We start from the raw sequence: 17,762 nt of genomic DNA, 5'->3' as shown, positions 1-17,762 counted from the left end.
AGTCCTGTGGAGAAATGAATCGTAGTACATGATCTGGCAATCTGATGAACATGCCTAGATCTGATAGATTGGATGTATGGTGAACAATACATACAGAATGTCTTGTATTGACTGTGAAATTTGGAGGTGGTAGCATAATGGTCTGGGGTTGTTTTTCCGATTTTGGACTGGGTGTACCGATGTCTGGATCTTTAAATACTGATGTCTACCATGCCATTTTGGACAATTCTATTCTTTCCACACTGTGGCAACAGTTTAAAATAGGCCTTTTCCTGTATCAGTATGATTACACACCTGCTCAAAGCAAGGGCCCTAGGTGCTGTGGTATGAAGACATACAGGTGGAGCAACTGAACTGGCCAGCCCAAAGCCTTGACCTCAACCTTAATGAACATCTTTGGGAAGAGCTGGAGCAATGGCTGCATGCCAGACCCACTCATCTAACTAACACTCACCTGCTGTTTGCCATACTACAGGAGGAATGGAAACAAATTCCAGCAGCAGTTTATTAGAACTTAGTGGAGATCCTACTCAAGATAATGGCTGTAATAGCAACAAAAGGAGGCCTGACCTCGCATTGACAGCAATGCTGTAGTGATGGGAAATACAAGCAGTTGCTATCTGGACACTTTTGGCAACATTGTGTATATAACTCCCATCTTTAAAAAAAGCAAGGGCTTCAAATTACAGAAGCATTAGTTTGATAGCCTCCATGAATAAAAGTTGTTAAATAAAATTATAATTGCTAGGTTAGAGAAAAGTATTGCCTTTTGTGTATCAGATGAACAAGCAAGCTTTACTGCTGGAAAATCATGTACTGACAATATTTTCATTATAAGACAGAGTATAGAAAAAAGAATTGCCAAAAGGCAGGAAACACATCCGATTTTTGTAAACCTTGAAAAGGCCTATGATTCAGTTCCCATTAGCAGACACTGGGGATCAATGAGAAAGATGAGTAAATCATCACTTTGATTAAGAGAATATACAAATGGTGCAGAGCAACTAAGATGTGGGAGGACTGGTATCAGCAGCCCTCCCAGATCTTAGTTGTAACAGATCTTAATTTAAAGGTTTGAAAAAAGAATGACTCTTAAACATGGTTGCCAACCCTGTTTAAGAGTTGGCTTGATGCAGTGCTGTCACATTGGAATGCTTCATGTATGGAATTGAGATTAGAAACATTATTCATTCACCAATGTTGCTGATGTTTTACATGATAATTGTTCAAGATCTGGATAATACTGACTTTATGATGAGGAAAAACTGGTTGATGTTTATAGCATGCGAGTTCTAAAAGTAAATTTTACCAAGAGAGAAGGAGTTATACAGGCAATGTGAGCCAGAGGACTGCAGGAAGGTTCCTGGAATGACCATTTGCAATGGAGAAGAGAACTACAAGGACTGAACCAAGGAAATGCTTTTAAAAGTAAATAATCTACCTTTAATTTCCATTATGATTTGTTATTACTCCTGCAGTAATTATCTGGTTGCCAAACACAAAATCTGAAATAAATGTCAACTGAAATTATTCAAACATTTATAATTAATCAAAGCAACTTTTCACACCATATGGAAGTTATAAGAAAATTCTGCATGTTTAATGATGATGCCACATATAACTATACCTTTCTAATATTTGCTCCTCCTTTTCCGATTATAAATTTATGAAACTGTTTATATATAGGAACTTCAATCCGATGGTTATTAACCACAAGCTGCTCATTTTCTTGAGAAAGATACCTATAGCACTGTTCCACATCTTCCTTTGGACCACGAATAATTACTTTGTCACTTTTGACTCCATGTTCAGGAAATGTAATATTCACCTATAAAGCAAAACGAAATCTTTGAAACATAAAGAAATAGCACTAATAAATATATTTGTTATAATTTTTTTTATTATAATGTATGATTTTTAGATGCTGTTTTAATAAATGCTCTGTTAATAGTATTCACCTAGTGTAGCCATAAACTGTCACAACTTGAACAGCATATGAACCTCGAATCTATTAGTAATAATTTATAGTTTTTAGTACATACAAACCACATGTATAAAGTGCATATAACAACACTCGATGTTCAAAATGTCCCCCTTTTGCCTTCATGCACACCCGAACACTGTGATGCCACATATCGATAGCAGCATGCACGATATTCAATGGAAATGCTGCCACTGCTTGCTCCAAATCCACCTTCAGGCTGGAGATGCTGGGGTATCATTTCTTGCAAGCTACTTTCTCAAGCTCTAACTGCAACTTGAAGTTTAATGGATTCGGGATTTCCACATGGCCAATAAGACGGTGATATGTAGTCAGGCACATTCGCCTCCAACCACTGTTGTGTGGTCCTCGCCTTGTATGCAGGGGGTGCTGGAAGGCCCACTGCCTACCATGAAACAAGGTGTTGTTCAGGGGGGCCATACCATAGGTTCCAGCATAGTGTCTTGATATACTTTGACAGAAGTTTTGATCCCTTTTTTGCAGAAATGCAACTTGGATACTCCCTAATATGTCATTTCACCACCAAAGCAGGGTGATGACCTGAATCCTGGGTGCTATGGCATGTGCTGCACAACCATCTGGGGCATATACCTGATCGTTTTAGTGGTTAAATGACTCTTCAATGGTGAAAATCTTCTCACCTGTGAAATGTCTTTGATTTTATCAAATCTCTGCTGCATAAGCTGTGATGATCAGTAGAACAACAATAGGCTCTCACTCCCAGGTCATCAGTTAGTACATGACATCTTTCTCTGTGAAATGGTCATGTCTCACAACATCACTTTCTGCATTCCCACAGGATTATAGCAGAGGTGTACATTCACAGCTCTCACAAGTTGTTGTGTCCTAATGTAACATGATCAACCTGTTCTTTGGCAGTATGATACATTTTCCGTATTGTTGTAATGGTTAATAGTCTGATACACAAATATCCTACTGATCCCAAATGTTTTTAGTGTGTTGAAAATAACAGATGGCTGCATTCCAACATTGCGAAGGGCTATTACAGCTATACGGTTCTCATAATCTCCCCAATGCATGTTAACCCGTACAGCTAGACAACTCTTTCTTTCTACTGATAAACATGTGAATATTGGCTGCAAACAGTGCTACTAATAGAACTAGGTTCACGCAATTATGTGGGCAGCGCGATGGTGTGCGGAAGTTATAACAATATTTATGTGTAGTTAACAAAACAAAAACATAAAAATGCGATCATGCATCTCATACATGCTTGAATTTTATTATCAAAACAAATCTGATCACAAAGAAATGGGAGGCCATGGAACTAGTCTACTCTTTCTACAGCAAGCCATGATAGTGAACTAACCATATACCATTGATGTATATGGTCTCAACTAAAGCCCTATAGTGCTAAATGAAATTTACTACAGCAAAAATCTGCTATAATCAACTTTTTTTTTTTTGGTTGCTAAAAGTTTGCTAGAATGATGCCAACTTAAAATCAAAACAGAATTAAGCAGACCAACTATTTAAACAGATCTTTTAACATGCAATGAAGAGCACTTGAAATGAATTGGAAAAAAAAACAGCATCAAAAGTTATCACATAGTACAAATGAGAGAAGAGAGAATTAAGAGGATAACAGTAATATGAGGCTTAATATTATTCACACATGTGTGATGAATTGATCTCTTTCATAAGCATTTTTATAGATACTTATGAAAGAGATAAATTCTGACCTTGATATTTCCAAAATCATGGTGATGGATTTAAAGTAATCCTTGTTGTGAAAGGAGGGAGGGGGGGTTGTGGTTTGTTGGTTTCAATATTTTTTGGGGAGGGGGTAGGCAATAGCTGAGAAGGTGTTGAGGATGTGATTTAGTTCAGTGTTTAGGGCCTTGTTGTTTGAACAGATTAGTTTAGTCCTGTTGTATAGTGTTCTCACCACTCCATATTGTTGTGGGGGGGGGGAGATTGTTGGTGAATGTAGCTGCCTGTATGGGTGGGTTTTCCATAAACTGAGAAAACAAAGGTTCCATCAGGCTGGTGGGTGACTAGTGTGTCTAGGAAAAGGAGGCTGTTGTTTTCCTCTTTTTCCAGAGTGAACTTGATTCTGGGGTGTAAGTTGTTTAAGTGTTAAGAAGGAGAGGAGTGTATCAGAGCCGTGTGGCCAAATAGCAAACACATCATCAACGTAGCGAAACCATATGGTTGGGTTTTGTGGGACAGAGGCTAAGGCTTTTTCTTCAAAGGTTCTCCATAAAGAAATTGGCCAAGGGTGGGGAGAGTGGTGAACCCATGGCTGTCCACTCTATTTGTTTGTAAAATTTGGGGGTAGCCATTGGCTGAGAAAGTGTTGACAATGTGATTTAGTTTGGTGTTTGGGGCCTTGTCATTTGATTGTTGAATGTACCTGCCTGTATGGGTGGGTTTTCTCCTCTCCTTCTTAACACACTTAAACAACTTACATCCCAGAATCAAGTTCATTCTAGAAAAAAAGGAAAACAACAGCCTCCCTTTCCTAGACACACACACTAGTCACCCGCCAGCCTGATGGAACCTTGGTTTTTCTCAGTTTATAGAAAACCCACTCATATAGGCAGGTAGATTCACCAACAATCTCCCCCCCCACCTCTCACAACAATATGGAATGGTGAAAACACTATACAACAGGGCTAAACTAAACTGTTTAAACGACAAGGTCCTAAACACTGAACTAAATCACATCCTCAATCCTTTTTCAGCCAATGCCTACCCCCCCAAAAAAATCCAAAAAATATTGAAACCAACAACCCCCCTTTTCACAACAAGGATTACTCTAAATCCATCACCATTCTCTACATCCGAGGCACCTCAGAAAAAATTACCAAAAGGGTTGCTTAAGGGTCAAAGCTGTATAACTGAGAGGAGACCTCCACATAGCCTTTAAAGGAATGCAGAGAACTGACCAGGACTTCTGACCTAACGTCCAATCCTCACCTTCTCATGGTGCAGCCTGTTGAGTATCTACTTGGATACCGAACGAATGAGGATGGGCTGGCAATTTGGGATTTAGCCAAATTGCCAGCCCATCAAATTGTATTCTTATTGGTTAAACCAAAATAAAAAATGATGGTACAACATGACAAAATTTCATGCCGGCACAAGGGTGTCCCCGGTTAAACAAGGCCCCCCGTTGTTTTCGCCAGGGAACCAGGGCAAACAGCGAAAAGTCAGCTACTGGAACAAATCTGAAAGAACACCCCAACTCAACATCAACAGAGTTAAAGATCGGTACTATCAACATAAGAAGCCTGAATGGCAAAGAAATAGAGCTAGCTGAGGAATTAGATAAGTACCAGATCGACATAATAGGGGTGACTGAAACAAAAAAAGACAAAAACTGGTGAGATCTTTCTGAGCAATAAATACAAATTGTTATATTCAGGCAATGACAATCAAGGAAAAGAAGGAGTAGCCATAGTATTCAACACAAAATACGAGGCTAATCTTCTTGAATGGTAGGCAGTCTCAAGTAATGTGGGCAAATATGAGAATGGGGAACTGGACAATGAGACTTATTTGTGCCTATGGTCCCACAGAAGGTTCTACTAACTTAGAAGTGGAAGAAGAATTTTTTGATGCTTTAGAAAAAGCAACTGACACAATGAAAAAGGAAAAGTTGGTCCTTGCTGGGGATCTAAATAGCAGAGTAGGAAATGATTGCAAGACATATAAAAATATTTTGAGAAAATTTGGAGAAAAGAGGAAAGCTAATAATAATGGCAAATATCTGTTGGATTTCTGCTCAGGACATGGACTGGTTATTACTAACACCATGTTCCAACATAATAATGTGCACAAATTCACATGGAGAGAAGAGGCTAGGAGTAAGAAAGTCTCATTGACTATGTTATTGTTGATAGTGATGTTTTCTCCCTGGTGCAGGATACCAGAGTGTGCAGAGGATTTGAAATTAGAAGTGATCACTATTTAGTCTTGAGCAGGATAAAATTGAATTTCATATTGAAAAGAATAACATGTAAGAAAGTTTTAAAGCGAATAAAAGTTGAGCAGCTCTCAGATGTGAACAGTAGACAAAAAATACACAAAGATTATTGAAGAAAAAATGAAAGACTTGAGAACAGGAATCAAACCTTGGAGATTCAGTGGCAAGCCTTGAAGAAAGCCCTGATTGATTCAGCTAGAGAGGCATGTGGTGAAGTTGTCTGCAAGGATAGAAAAATTAGAACTCCATGGTGGACACAGGAAGTTAAACAGGCAGTGAAGGAAAAGAAGAAAGCATATCAAAAGTTCCTGTCAAATAAGTCACCTTGTGCTCTTAGAGAATACAGAGACAAACGCAAGAATGCTAAACACTGTGTAAAACTAGGTAAACAAAAGTAATGGGAGGACTTTGGCAAGAATGTAGAAAATAAATATCAAAAAGGTGGCAAATTATTCTGGAGGTTGTTGAAGAAGCTTAGGAATGGAGGAAAGAGTGCTGTAAAAGGAGTTAGAGATGATAAAGGTGACATGAAAACGAGAGAAAAAAGATATTCTTGAAGTATGGAGTAATTACTTTGAAAAACTGCTAAATGAAACAAGCAGTGATGACAGCACAGGGGTAAAAAACACTGACCAGGCATGCAGTCAGGAATACATATCCATACTTGAAGTAGAAAAAGCCATCAAAGGCTTGAAATGTGTAAAAGGCAGCAGGAGTAGATGATATTCGATCAGAAATGCTGAAGTATGGTGGTATAAGAGTCTTACAGTGGCTGCACTGCATAGTTCAGGAAGTCTGGACAGATGGACGAATTCCTGATGATTGGAGTAGAGCTCTCATAGTACTCATATATAAAAAGGGAAATAAAACTGAATGTGAGAATTACAGAAATATTTCCCTACTGAGTGTTCCTGGCAAGATCTATGCAAGTATACTTGCGAAACGGTTGAGAAGAATTGTGGAAGAAAAGCTTGGTGAAGAACAAGCTGGATTCAGGCCAAATAGATGCTGTCAGGATCAGATCATCACTTTACGACAAATAGTCGAGAAAGCCTGGGAATATAACAAAGATCTGTATTTAAGTTTTGTTGATTTGGAAAAGGCATATGACAAGGTGCCAAGAGAGAAGCAATTCAATACACTACAGTTATATGGTGTCAATGGGGCGTTATATCAAACAATACTTAGTCTTTATTTGAGTTGTAAGTCAGCAGTTAGAATTGAAGGAAGTACAGGAAGATGGTTTAATGTTAAATCTGGTGTGAGACAAGGATGTACATTATCCTCTCTGTTATTCATTATCTATATGGATCACATTATGAAGGAAAGTGGTATTAAACATGATATCAAAATTGGAGATGTTAATATCAGCTCTTTGCTTTATGCGGATGATGTTATACTTCTAAATAAATCTGCTACAAGTCTGCAAGATTCTCTGACTAAATTTAAAAACTGTTGTAATAGATATGGTATGAAGGTTAGCAATAAAAAGACAATGAAAATAGGCAGAATCATTGAAAATGTCAACTGTGTTGTGAATGGAGAACCTGTGGAACAAGTAAAGCATTTCAGCTAATTAGGCACAATTTTTAGTGAAGAAGGTAAATTCAATATAGAAATAGACAATAGAATCAGCAAAGCTGGTATGGTGGGTGCGAAGTCAATTGAATAAATTCATATGGAATAAGAAAGAAATTAGTTGGAACACTAAATTAGCTGTATACAAGACAGTGTTCAAACCAGTTTTAACTTATGGATCTGAGAGCTAGGTCAGAAGTAAAACACTTGACCAAAGACTAGAGATCACAGATATGAGAGTCCTGAGAAAGATTAGAGGCATGAACAGATGGCTATCAATGGCAATATCATATTAAAAACGAGGATATTAGGAAAGAACTTAACATTGTCAGCATCCAGGAATGCGTTAGCAGAGCTAATCTCAGGTGGTATGGTCATTTAAACAGAATGGGCAAGGAAAGATTAGCAAAAGTGTTCTCTGCCAGGTTGGCAGGAAAACGACCCAGAGGAAGACCAAGATATAGGTAGATTGATTACAGTACAAAGTGCCTTAGACGACAGAAATATAAGATCTGATAATATTGGAGTCTTGACAAGTAACAGACTGATCTTGAGGAAAATTGTAGATAGGAAGTTAGTAATGATGTAATTTTTTCATGTAGTATTATCATATCCTGTACACCCCTTGAGGGTACATGGCAGGAATTTGATCATGATGATGATCATAAAAAAACATGACTTGACTTCCTGTTACAGACCATACAGAAAATTGGCATCCCTTATCTGCTCAACTAAAGACTAACCACTTCCCCTAGACCTACCTGATGTATACCAGGTCACTTGCAGCTGCTGCAAAGTGTCTTAATTTGTTCAAAAAGGCAGGACAGCGAATATCAGAATTTCAGAACACAAGGACTACATCCGGTTTCACAAGTACAGCCACTCGGGTCTTGCAGACCATGCTCTGGATACACATCACAGAATATGGTTGAAGAAAGCTACAATAATACACCGAAGCAAGTTCAAATTCGAAAGACTATTCATGGAATCAGCCTCAGCCCTAAGAAACTCTCCAAAGCTCAATAAATTTGGTTGCATGAGACTGCCCCAAATTTGGGAGGCTTGCATCAGCAGACCTTCAGCCCAACGGCCAAGAATACCTACATAACCCGCTAGGGGATACCATCAGGACTCTTAGGAGAACAATAGCTTCCTCACTTCATTCTCAGTTACTGTGTCATAGTACCTACGTGCACATGCCTTTTTTGTAAGTTCCTTTTGAAGATGTCAACGTGACGTTGCCAAAATATCGGAAATATTTATTCAAGTGTAATTTAATTTTTATATACGTTTTCTATTCCTTAAGTGATTTACTAACGCATAACCAACGTATAAGCTTGTCTACGAGAAAGATCTCATAATATTGGAGTTCTGGCAAATAACAGCTGGGGAAGGGGTCACAGGTCACTTGGGGATCAAAGCCACGTAACTGAGAAAAGACATCTAGACATCCATATAATTAAGGAATGCAGAAATCCGATAAAGGGGGGGTGGGGTTCTCACCTAATTTTGAACACTCACCCTTTCATAGATATCCTGTTCATAGGTATCTACATGGATACAAAAGGGGATAAACTGACAAAACTAAGACAACCAACCAGGACACTGTATTAGCTTAGATAGTACAACATGAAGTGTTATGTCAATAGGAAATTAGTAATAATGGAAATAACTGAATTGTATAGTATTATTGTAATATCCAGTGATGTATCGCATTTGAGGGGATACATCTGGAATTTTATAACGACAGTATATGTTGTTAGGGAGCCATATGATGCTTAAGCTGCAATAAAGGGAAGCCATATTAAATTTGGTTATTGTAGCTATTTTTGATTAAATGAAATCTGAAAAAACTTGATATAAGCAAATTTGGGGATCATAGCTTTTTCATCAGAAAAAAAACTTTTAAGGAGTTTGGGCAGATATAGGTGGATTGATACGGTACAAAGTGCCTTAGACGATAGAAATATAAGATCTGATAATGTTGGAGTGATGACAAGTAATAGGCTGATTTGGAGGAAAATTGTAGATAGGAAATTAATAATGATGTAATTTTTTTTTTTTCATGTAGTACTATCATATCCTGTACACCCTTTGAGGGTACATGGCAGGAATTTGATGATGATGATGATGAAGGAGTTTGGGCCTCCAGATCCTGAAAATGAAGGGGAAGGATACATAATAAAATCTTAAAGGATACATAAAGGTTTTATTATGTATCCTCCCCCTTCAAGTTATGATAAGAATAGGATACATAACAAATTGGGATTTTTTTTTTTTTTTTTTAGGTAAAATCTGAAGACAGAAGTTGGTTCAAACGGGCAAGGGAGAAATAAGTCAAATTCTGTAAGTTCTAATAAAAAGGCAGCTGAATACCAAATTTGGTAATCATAGTTTTTGTTTAAATGAAACCCACAAAAGTTTTGGCTTAGTCCAACCATAAACTGGAAGTAGGAGAGACATTATAGTATTCCTAATTAGGAGAGAAAGCATCTATAGTTCAGTCAGTAACGACAGTGCCCTTTTGGATGTAAACACCAGAGTTTGAATGTCACGTATACAATAAACCTTTAACAAGTGCTTTCAATTGAAGATTAGTGAGCCAGATCATATGAAGGTGTCAAGAAAATACAATTTTACCAACAAAAAATATATATTGGCATAAGACTAATCAGTTTATGCTATAAAAATTATGTTTCTGAGAGTACTTAAGGGTCAAAGCTGAATAACTGGGAGGGAACCTTGATATAGCCTTTTAAGGAATGTGGAGAATCGACCAGAGATTCTGACCTAACATCCAATCCTTGCCTTCTTGTGGTGTAACCTATTGGATATCTATCCAGAACGAATGAGGATGGACTAGCAATTTGGGATTTAGCTGATGAAAAATTGTATTCTTATTAGCTTAAACCATAATGCAAACTGATGATGCAACATGACAGAGTTATGCTAGATGGGGCATCATTTCATTAAACAGGATATCCCTATTTTTGTTAGTGGACAGAGCGAATAATGAAAAGGCAGTTACTGTAACAAATCCCAGAACAAATTCAAACTCAACATCAGCAAAGTTCAAAGATTAGCACCATCAACATAAGAAGCATGAATCAAAAAGAAATGGAAATAGCAGAAAAATTAAATAAGTACAGATTGACTTAATAGGTGTTATTACTGAAACAAAGACGACAAAAAGAGATGAGATCTTCCTAAGCAATAAATACAAGATGCTATATTCAGGCAATAATAATCAGGAAAAAGGATTAGCTCTAGTATTCAACACTAAGTATGAGTATAATCTTCTTGAATGGAAGATAACATCAAGTAGAATCACTTATTAGAATCACAATCACTTATTTATGTGGGTGTATTTAAAAAAAGTAATATATATATCACATTTTAAACACATGCACGCATACAGGATAAGTAATACTATTTATTTAAAGCCATATATTTCAGCCTGTACAACAATAGTTAATTACAAATGAAATGCTAACAATGGATTGATTTGAAAAAGTAAGAGCTGCATGATGTTATACCATAACAATGGTATAACTGTTGCAATACTGATAATTCATTAACTACATATATACATGTAAACTTAAAGTGTCTCAATTATCTATGTTTACATCGATATATTTCTTAGATTAATTGGAAAATGTGTTTTTATATTTCCTTCAGGAAAAAGGAGTATAAAAAAAAACCACTTTTAATTGCATTTTTATTTCTGTTTATACACATTTTATTCAAAAATAATAATACTGAAGAAAATCCAATGCATTCAGTGTTATAAAATGAATAACTTTTGTGGAAAAACGTGTTGTAACTGGAACTGTTCTTTCAGAATTTGTTGACATTAATTGAATTGGTAGCCAAGCCTGATATAATCTTTCCAAATTCGTCGTCATCAAATTCCTGATATGTAAACTCAGGATGCATGTACAAGATATAATGATAGTACTATATGAAAAGTTACATCATTATTAACTTCCATCAATCAACAATTTTTCTTCCAAATTAATCTGTTATATGTTAAGATGCCAATATAATCAGATCTTACATTTCAGTCTGCTAAGGTACTTTATACTGTATCAATCCACCTATTCTAGGTATTTTTCCTGTCTTCCTGGCAAAAAAGCAGTTATTTTGTTAACCTTTCCTCTCCCATTCTGTTAAAGTGACCATACTACCATGAGATTAACTGTGCTCACACATTCTTGAATGCTAACAATGCTGTTATTTCCTAATATCCTCATTTTTAATATGATACTGCTATTGATGCCATCTGTTCACACCCCTAATCTTTCTCAGGACTCTCATATCTGTAGTCTCCAGTCTTTGATCAAATATTTTATTTCCAACCCAATTCTCAGATCTATAAGTTAAGAGTGGTTTAACACTGTCTTGTATATAACTAATTTAATGTTTTGACTAATTTCTCTCTTATTTCATATAAATTTATTCAGCTGACTTTCTATCATACCAGCTTTGCTAATTCTGTTGTCTATTTCCATATTTAATTTATCATCTTCACTAAAAGTTGTGTCTAAAAAGCTAAAATGTTTTACATTTCCTAAAGGTTCTCCATTCAGAATGCTGAAATTTCTGTGTTCCTACCTATTTTCATAGTTTATCTTTTTATTGCTGATTTTCATAGCAAATTTATTACTACAGTTATTCAACTTAGTTAGGGAATCTTGCTGACTTGATTTATTTAGGGGCATAAAATCATCTGCATAAACTAAACATCTGAGATTAACATAACCAGTTTTGATATCAGGTTTAATGACATTTTTCTTCATAATCCATCTTCATGTGCCTCCTTCAAATCTAACTGTAGACTTATAACTCAAATATCTACTGTTTGACACAATGTACCATTTGTACTATATAAATGTAGTGTTTCAAGCAGTTTTACTCTTGGCAAGTTGTCATATGTCTTTTCCAGATCTCAAACCTTATTATATTCCCTTAATTTCTCAACTATTTGTCTGAAAGTGAAAATTAAATCCTGACAATCTCGATTTGGTCTGAATCCCAGCTATTTCTTCTCCAAACTTCCTTTCCCTTTTCTCAAGTATACTTGTATAATTCTTATAGAACTTGCCAAAATTTATAGGCATTAGTGAGATTTGACTAACATGGATGATATCACGGTGATAGATATAAGGGTTTAGTATTCTCATGAAGGATAGATGAAAATAGAATTTGGGGAGGAGGGAGCATTGATGATAGCAAATGCAACCAAAAAAAAAGAGTAGGAAACTAGGAAGATAGGGATAGCAGTTCATTTGAAGCAATCTTGTGTGCAATATGGCTGAAAGGAAAATATACAGTCAATTGTTGCTTCAGGCTGAAAAAAGTGGTTAATAAGAAGTGAAAGAGATGATGTGGAAGGCATGAATGCAGGTTGAGTAATTATATAATGGACTTCAACTTGAATAATTACTTGAAGCAACATGTGATGGAGGGAACTCAGTGTTGGATGATGTCACAGAATCAGGAGACCTGTTCGTATGAAGATGGCCAAATTGCCTTCAACTGGTGAGTTATCATGCAGTCTTGATTTGAGAGGTTGCAAAACATGTCTAATTTTCAGTTAATAAGGAGTATTTTTGAAACTACAGGACAGGTAATTATGACAAACAGGAGACTGCTTGAAGCAGTGCCATGGCATAAAAAACTGCAAAAGAAGAAGAATCTGAGCAGCAGATGAGAGATGGTCAAAAGGTATCAGATAGAAGCAATATTAGACGTAGATGGATGAGTAGTGTTATTAAGAAGCTGAAAAAAAAAAAAAAAGTAAATAAATACATTTGCTGTGGTGGGTATATAAAGATAAAGGTGATCAGCAAGCACTCATGAGCAGTGCAAGGCTCAGGCAAGAAAAGTTACCCACATGGTAAGCCATGTGGGTAATTCTCACAGTTATATTGCCATGCCAGATGTGACAGGAACTGGTGGGAAAATAGCAGTGGCCATAGAATTAGATGAGATTGTAGCATGAACAATCAAAATCACATGGAACTAGACATTGCTTGAAGATAAGCAGCTGGAAAGCAACCTAATTAGAGACATCCACATGTCTCTAATTAGGTTGCTTTCCAGCTAAGGATTTGTAAAGGATCAGTCATCCCCTAATAATTTATTAGGTTTTTATAACAGAGTGACAGCTGAGTTGGATATAGGGAATGACTACAAAATGCTGCTGCTAAATTTTGAAAAGAAATTTAATAGAAACTGTTATGCAAACTGATACAAACAGGAATGGATATGAAACTGGTGATATGGATATGAGGGTGGCTGAAGGAGAAGTACCAAAAAGTAGTATATGGAGAAGCAGAATACAGAAAAGCAGTGATGTGACAGAAGACCATGTGCTTTGACCACTACTGTTTAATTTGTACAGAAATGATATAGAAAATGATCTGAAAAGAAATATGCAGTTGTTTGCTAATGATGCAAAACTGGGGTGGCATAACTTAACGGAAGCAATGTAGAGCACATGCAGGGAGATTAAGGAGTCAAGGTTATAATAGAGGATATAGCCAACAAGTATCTAGGCCCAATTAGAAGACCAAGAGACCTATGGATATCAGATTCAACATGGAAGCTAATTGAAAGAAGACATTTGGAGAAACAGACATGGACTGAAGAATATAAGAGATTACAGAGATAAATCAGAAGAGCCATCAGACAGGATAAGGAAAATTTAGATAAAGATATTCTAGATGTATGAAGTAATTACTTTGAAGGGTTGCTAAATGGAAAAAAGTGGTGACAGCACAGTTGGTAGAAAATGGTCAACAGGAATGCAATCAAGAGTGCATATCAATACCTCAGGTAAAAAGACATCAAAAACAGAGATGTGGAAAGGCAACTGGAGTAGATGATATTCAACCAGAAATGATGAAATATGGAGGTATAAAAGTTTTACAGGGGCTACACTGAATAATTCAGAAGGCCTAGTCAGAGGGTTGAATTCCAGGTGATTGGAGTAGAGCTCTCATAGCACCCATCTATAAAAATGGAAATAAAACCATGTGAGAATTAAAGAAGTAAGATATTCCTGGAAAGAAAGCTTGGAGAAGAACAAGCTGGGTTTAGGAATAGAGGCCATCACAATCAACTCTAAGACAAAAACTTGAGAAATCATGTGAAAATAACAAGTATTTGTAGATCTGGAAAATGGCATATGAAAAAAAAGGTGCCAATACAATATAAATGGGACATTATATCGAGAAATACATGGTCTATATTTGAGTTATATGTCATCATTAGAATTAAAAGAGATAAAGGAAGATTGTTTGATGTTAAATCAGGTGCAAGATAAGGGTGCATATTATCTCTGCTGTTTTTTGTCTATATTGATCACATTATAAAGGAAAGTAGCATTAAACCTGATATCAAGATTGGAGATGTTAATCTTAGCATATTAATTTATGCAGATATTATACTCATATATAAATCCAGTACAAGTCTACGTACCCTGACTAAACTGAATAACATTTGTAATAAATTGATATGAAAATGAACAATATACAGACAAAGACAATAAAATGTGCAGGAATACTGAAAACATCATCTCCTTAATAAATGCATAAGTAAAACATTTCATTTATTTTGGCACAATTTTTAGGGAAGATGGCAAATTAACTATAGAAATAGACAACAGAATTAGCAAAGCTGGTGTAGTAGGAAGTCAACAGAATAAATTGATCTGGAATAAGAAAGAAATTAGTCAAAATACTAAACTAGCTGTTAGCTACTATTTGCTGGCCAAGTGGTTAGCCTACCTGCTCTCCAACAAACAGGCTGAAGGTTTGAATCCCACTGTGGGCATGGATGTTTGTGATTGTCTTTAGGTGGAAGATGAATTTCATCACCTGGTGTGAGACCAATGCCCCACTTATTGGAGGCTTTAAGTAGCTTTAAAAAGTTCTAAAAAATAAATTAAGATATGTACATATATAAAATTTATTAAAAAAAAAAAAAAACAGAAACAAATTCCTTGTACTATAGATTAGCAAATAAGCTTTCGTGAGAGGGAGTAACAAAAAAATATCAAGACTGCATTCGAATATTTTAATTTATAAATCTAAGGAGGTGGGTTAGAAATAAAACACTTGATTAATGACTGGTGACCACATCTGAGAAAAATTATGGTAGTGAACAAATGACATCAATGGCAGAATCATATTAAAAACAACATTTGGAAAGAACTAGACATTGTTAACATTCAGGAGTATGTGAGCAGAGCTAATTTTCAGTTGATATGGTCACTTTTTTGTTTAGGTTAGCAAAACAGGTGTTTTTTGCAAGCTATCAGGAGAAAGACTCAGAGGAAGACCAAGATGTAAGCAGATTAAGGCTTAAGAAGGCTTAGAAGACCAAAATACAAGATCTGTGGAGTCTTGAAAGATAAGATTTATTTGGAGGAATAGTATCAACATGAAGTTAGTAATGTAACCTTTTCACATAGTACTATTATAATATCCTGTACACCCCCCCCTCCCTCCTAAGGATACATAGAAATTTGATGATTATCCTGATTCTCTCCTGATGAAGACAGTGTTCACCAAATGATGCCCCAGCCAGCATGACACTTAATCATGTTGGACTATCATGGTTGTGATAACACAGAATACAGTTTGGCTGGCTAAGTGCTCATATGTCATGTTGGGTAAGTCTGCATGTATCGGTATCCAGGTGGATAATGGGTAACAGGACACACTACGTGAAAATGGGGATTAGACATACAGAAGCCAAGTCAGTTCTGCATGTTTCTTGCAAGCTATGTGGAGGTTCCTCTCCATGTTATCTAGCTTGACTCTTTAGTGAGCCATGAAACCTGAAAAAAATCACTTAATATACTGTCCAAAATGACAAGAAGCAATGAACAGATATGGTAAAATAATTAACAATTCATTAACCATTTTTACATTCTTATTTGTGTTTAATAATAATAAACTAGTACGTTCACACTATTCATTTGCAAGTAAGTAATAAATAAATATTTATTTTTTTATTTTTTTTGTTGATGTTTTGTTATTAAAACAGGCATCTTATGCTATGTAAAAATTTTATAGCATAAATTGTTTACAACTTTATGTAAAGCCGGCACCAAGTCTTTCTTCTGTTAGGCATACACAAAAAAAATTTAATCAGAGGAGGAAGCATAATAACTTTGTTCCACTGCACTAGATTTATGTAAATATAAAAATTATTCAAATATAAGTCAATTTCCTACCTTGTTGAAATGATCTCTAACTTCTTTAATTTTATCGCCTTTTGAACCTATAATGGTTCGATGGAATCTTTGCTCAATTGTGAGTTCTTTTGTTATTTCATTTTTCTGCAAACAAACAAAAAAATTTGTTCAACTTACAAATTATTTAATATGCTTGCTATTTTGATTACTAGGCAATCAGTAAATTTTTATAGTCAATGTAATGCAGACAGTAAATGGACAACATGTTACTTTTCTCTCTTAAATGTCAACTACCTTTTCAATTATGTGATAAATTTTCATCAAAGGGGAGAGAGGACAGCCTTTTTTTTTTTTGGCAGTGAGTTCTGTCTCTACAAAACATGCCTTCCTATCTGAGAAAAACTGTAACCAAATTGGCAAATCATGTTCATTATTAGGTATAGGCACCCAACTTTAGGCATACAATTAAGCCTTACTTATTATTCATCTACCACCTGATAATACACTGGAGCGTACAGTAAATTTCTGATTTTTTTTATTCATGAGCAGGGAGGTGTGTGTGTGGGGGGGGGAGTAATGTCAAGAAATTAATCATCATACTCAAAGGCTCTCCTTTAATCTTTATTTTATCCTCATGAAGATGAGAAGTGAACATGAGTAAGATCATCAGCAAGTAAAAAAAAATAAGCTCCTAAGATTTCATAAATTTTAGCAGCTTATTATAGGAGCATTTATAAATGCATATGGCTTCGATATAAATGCAATTTATATCGAAGACAAAATCCCAATGCAATGTGCTATCATTTTCAATATCAAAAATAATATTTTTCTTCAAGAGAAGATATTCTTTACCAAACATGTTATCTTGTCTATTAAACTATTATTTCCACAATTTGTTCTACAAAAAAAATTAGAATCAGTCATGTCAATTCCAATGTTACACATCAGAGACTGCCTAATAGAATCTTCTTCTTCATACACATTTTAAAATGGCCCAACTGAAATGACAGATATTTAATAAA

At 35.6% G+C, this 17,762-nt stretch overlaps 1 protein-coding gene across 1 annotated transcript in view; it reads right to left on the bottom strand.

Annotated features, from left to right (window-relative positions):
• Dp1 (satellite-binding protein 1 Dp1) overlaps positions 1-17,762 on the bottom strand; it is a 286,820-nt gene that overhangs the window by 145,162 nt on the left and 123,896 nt on the right. The window contains exons 11-12 of the mRNA XM_090390658.1: positions 16,780-16,884; positions 1,628-1,828 (exon numbers count right to left, since the gene is read on the bottom strand). Of these exons, the coding sequence (XP_090246784.1) occupies positions 1,628-1,828; positions 16,780-16,884 (306 nt within the window). The remainder of the gene's footprint in view (positions 1-1,627; positions 1,829-16,779; positions 16,885-17,762) is intronic.

The sequence above is a fragment of the Typopeltis vanoorti genome, chromosome 3, assembly GCF_054136105.1.
Source record: "Typopeltis vanoorti isolate ZY-2024b chromosome 3, IOZ_Tvanoo_1.0, whole genome shotgun sequence".
Lineage (NCBI taxonomy): Eukaryota > Metazoa > Arthropoda > Arachnida > Uropygi > Thelyphonidae > Typopeltis > Typopeltis vanoorti.
The sequence above is the reverse complement of the archived record's forward strand: the minus strand, read 5'-3'. Positions and strand labels throughout refer to the sequence as shown.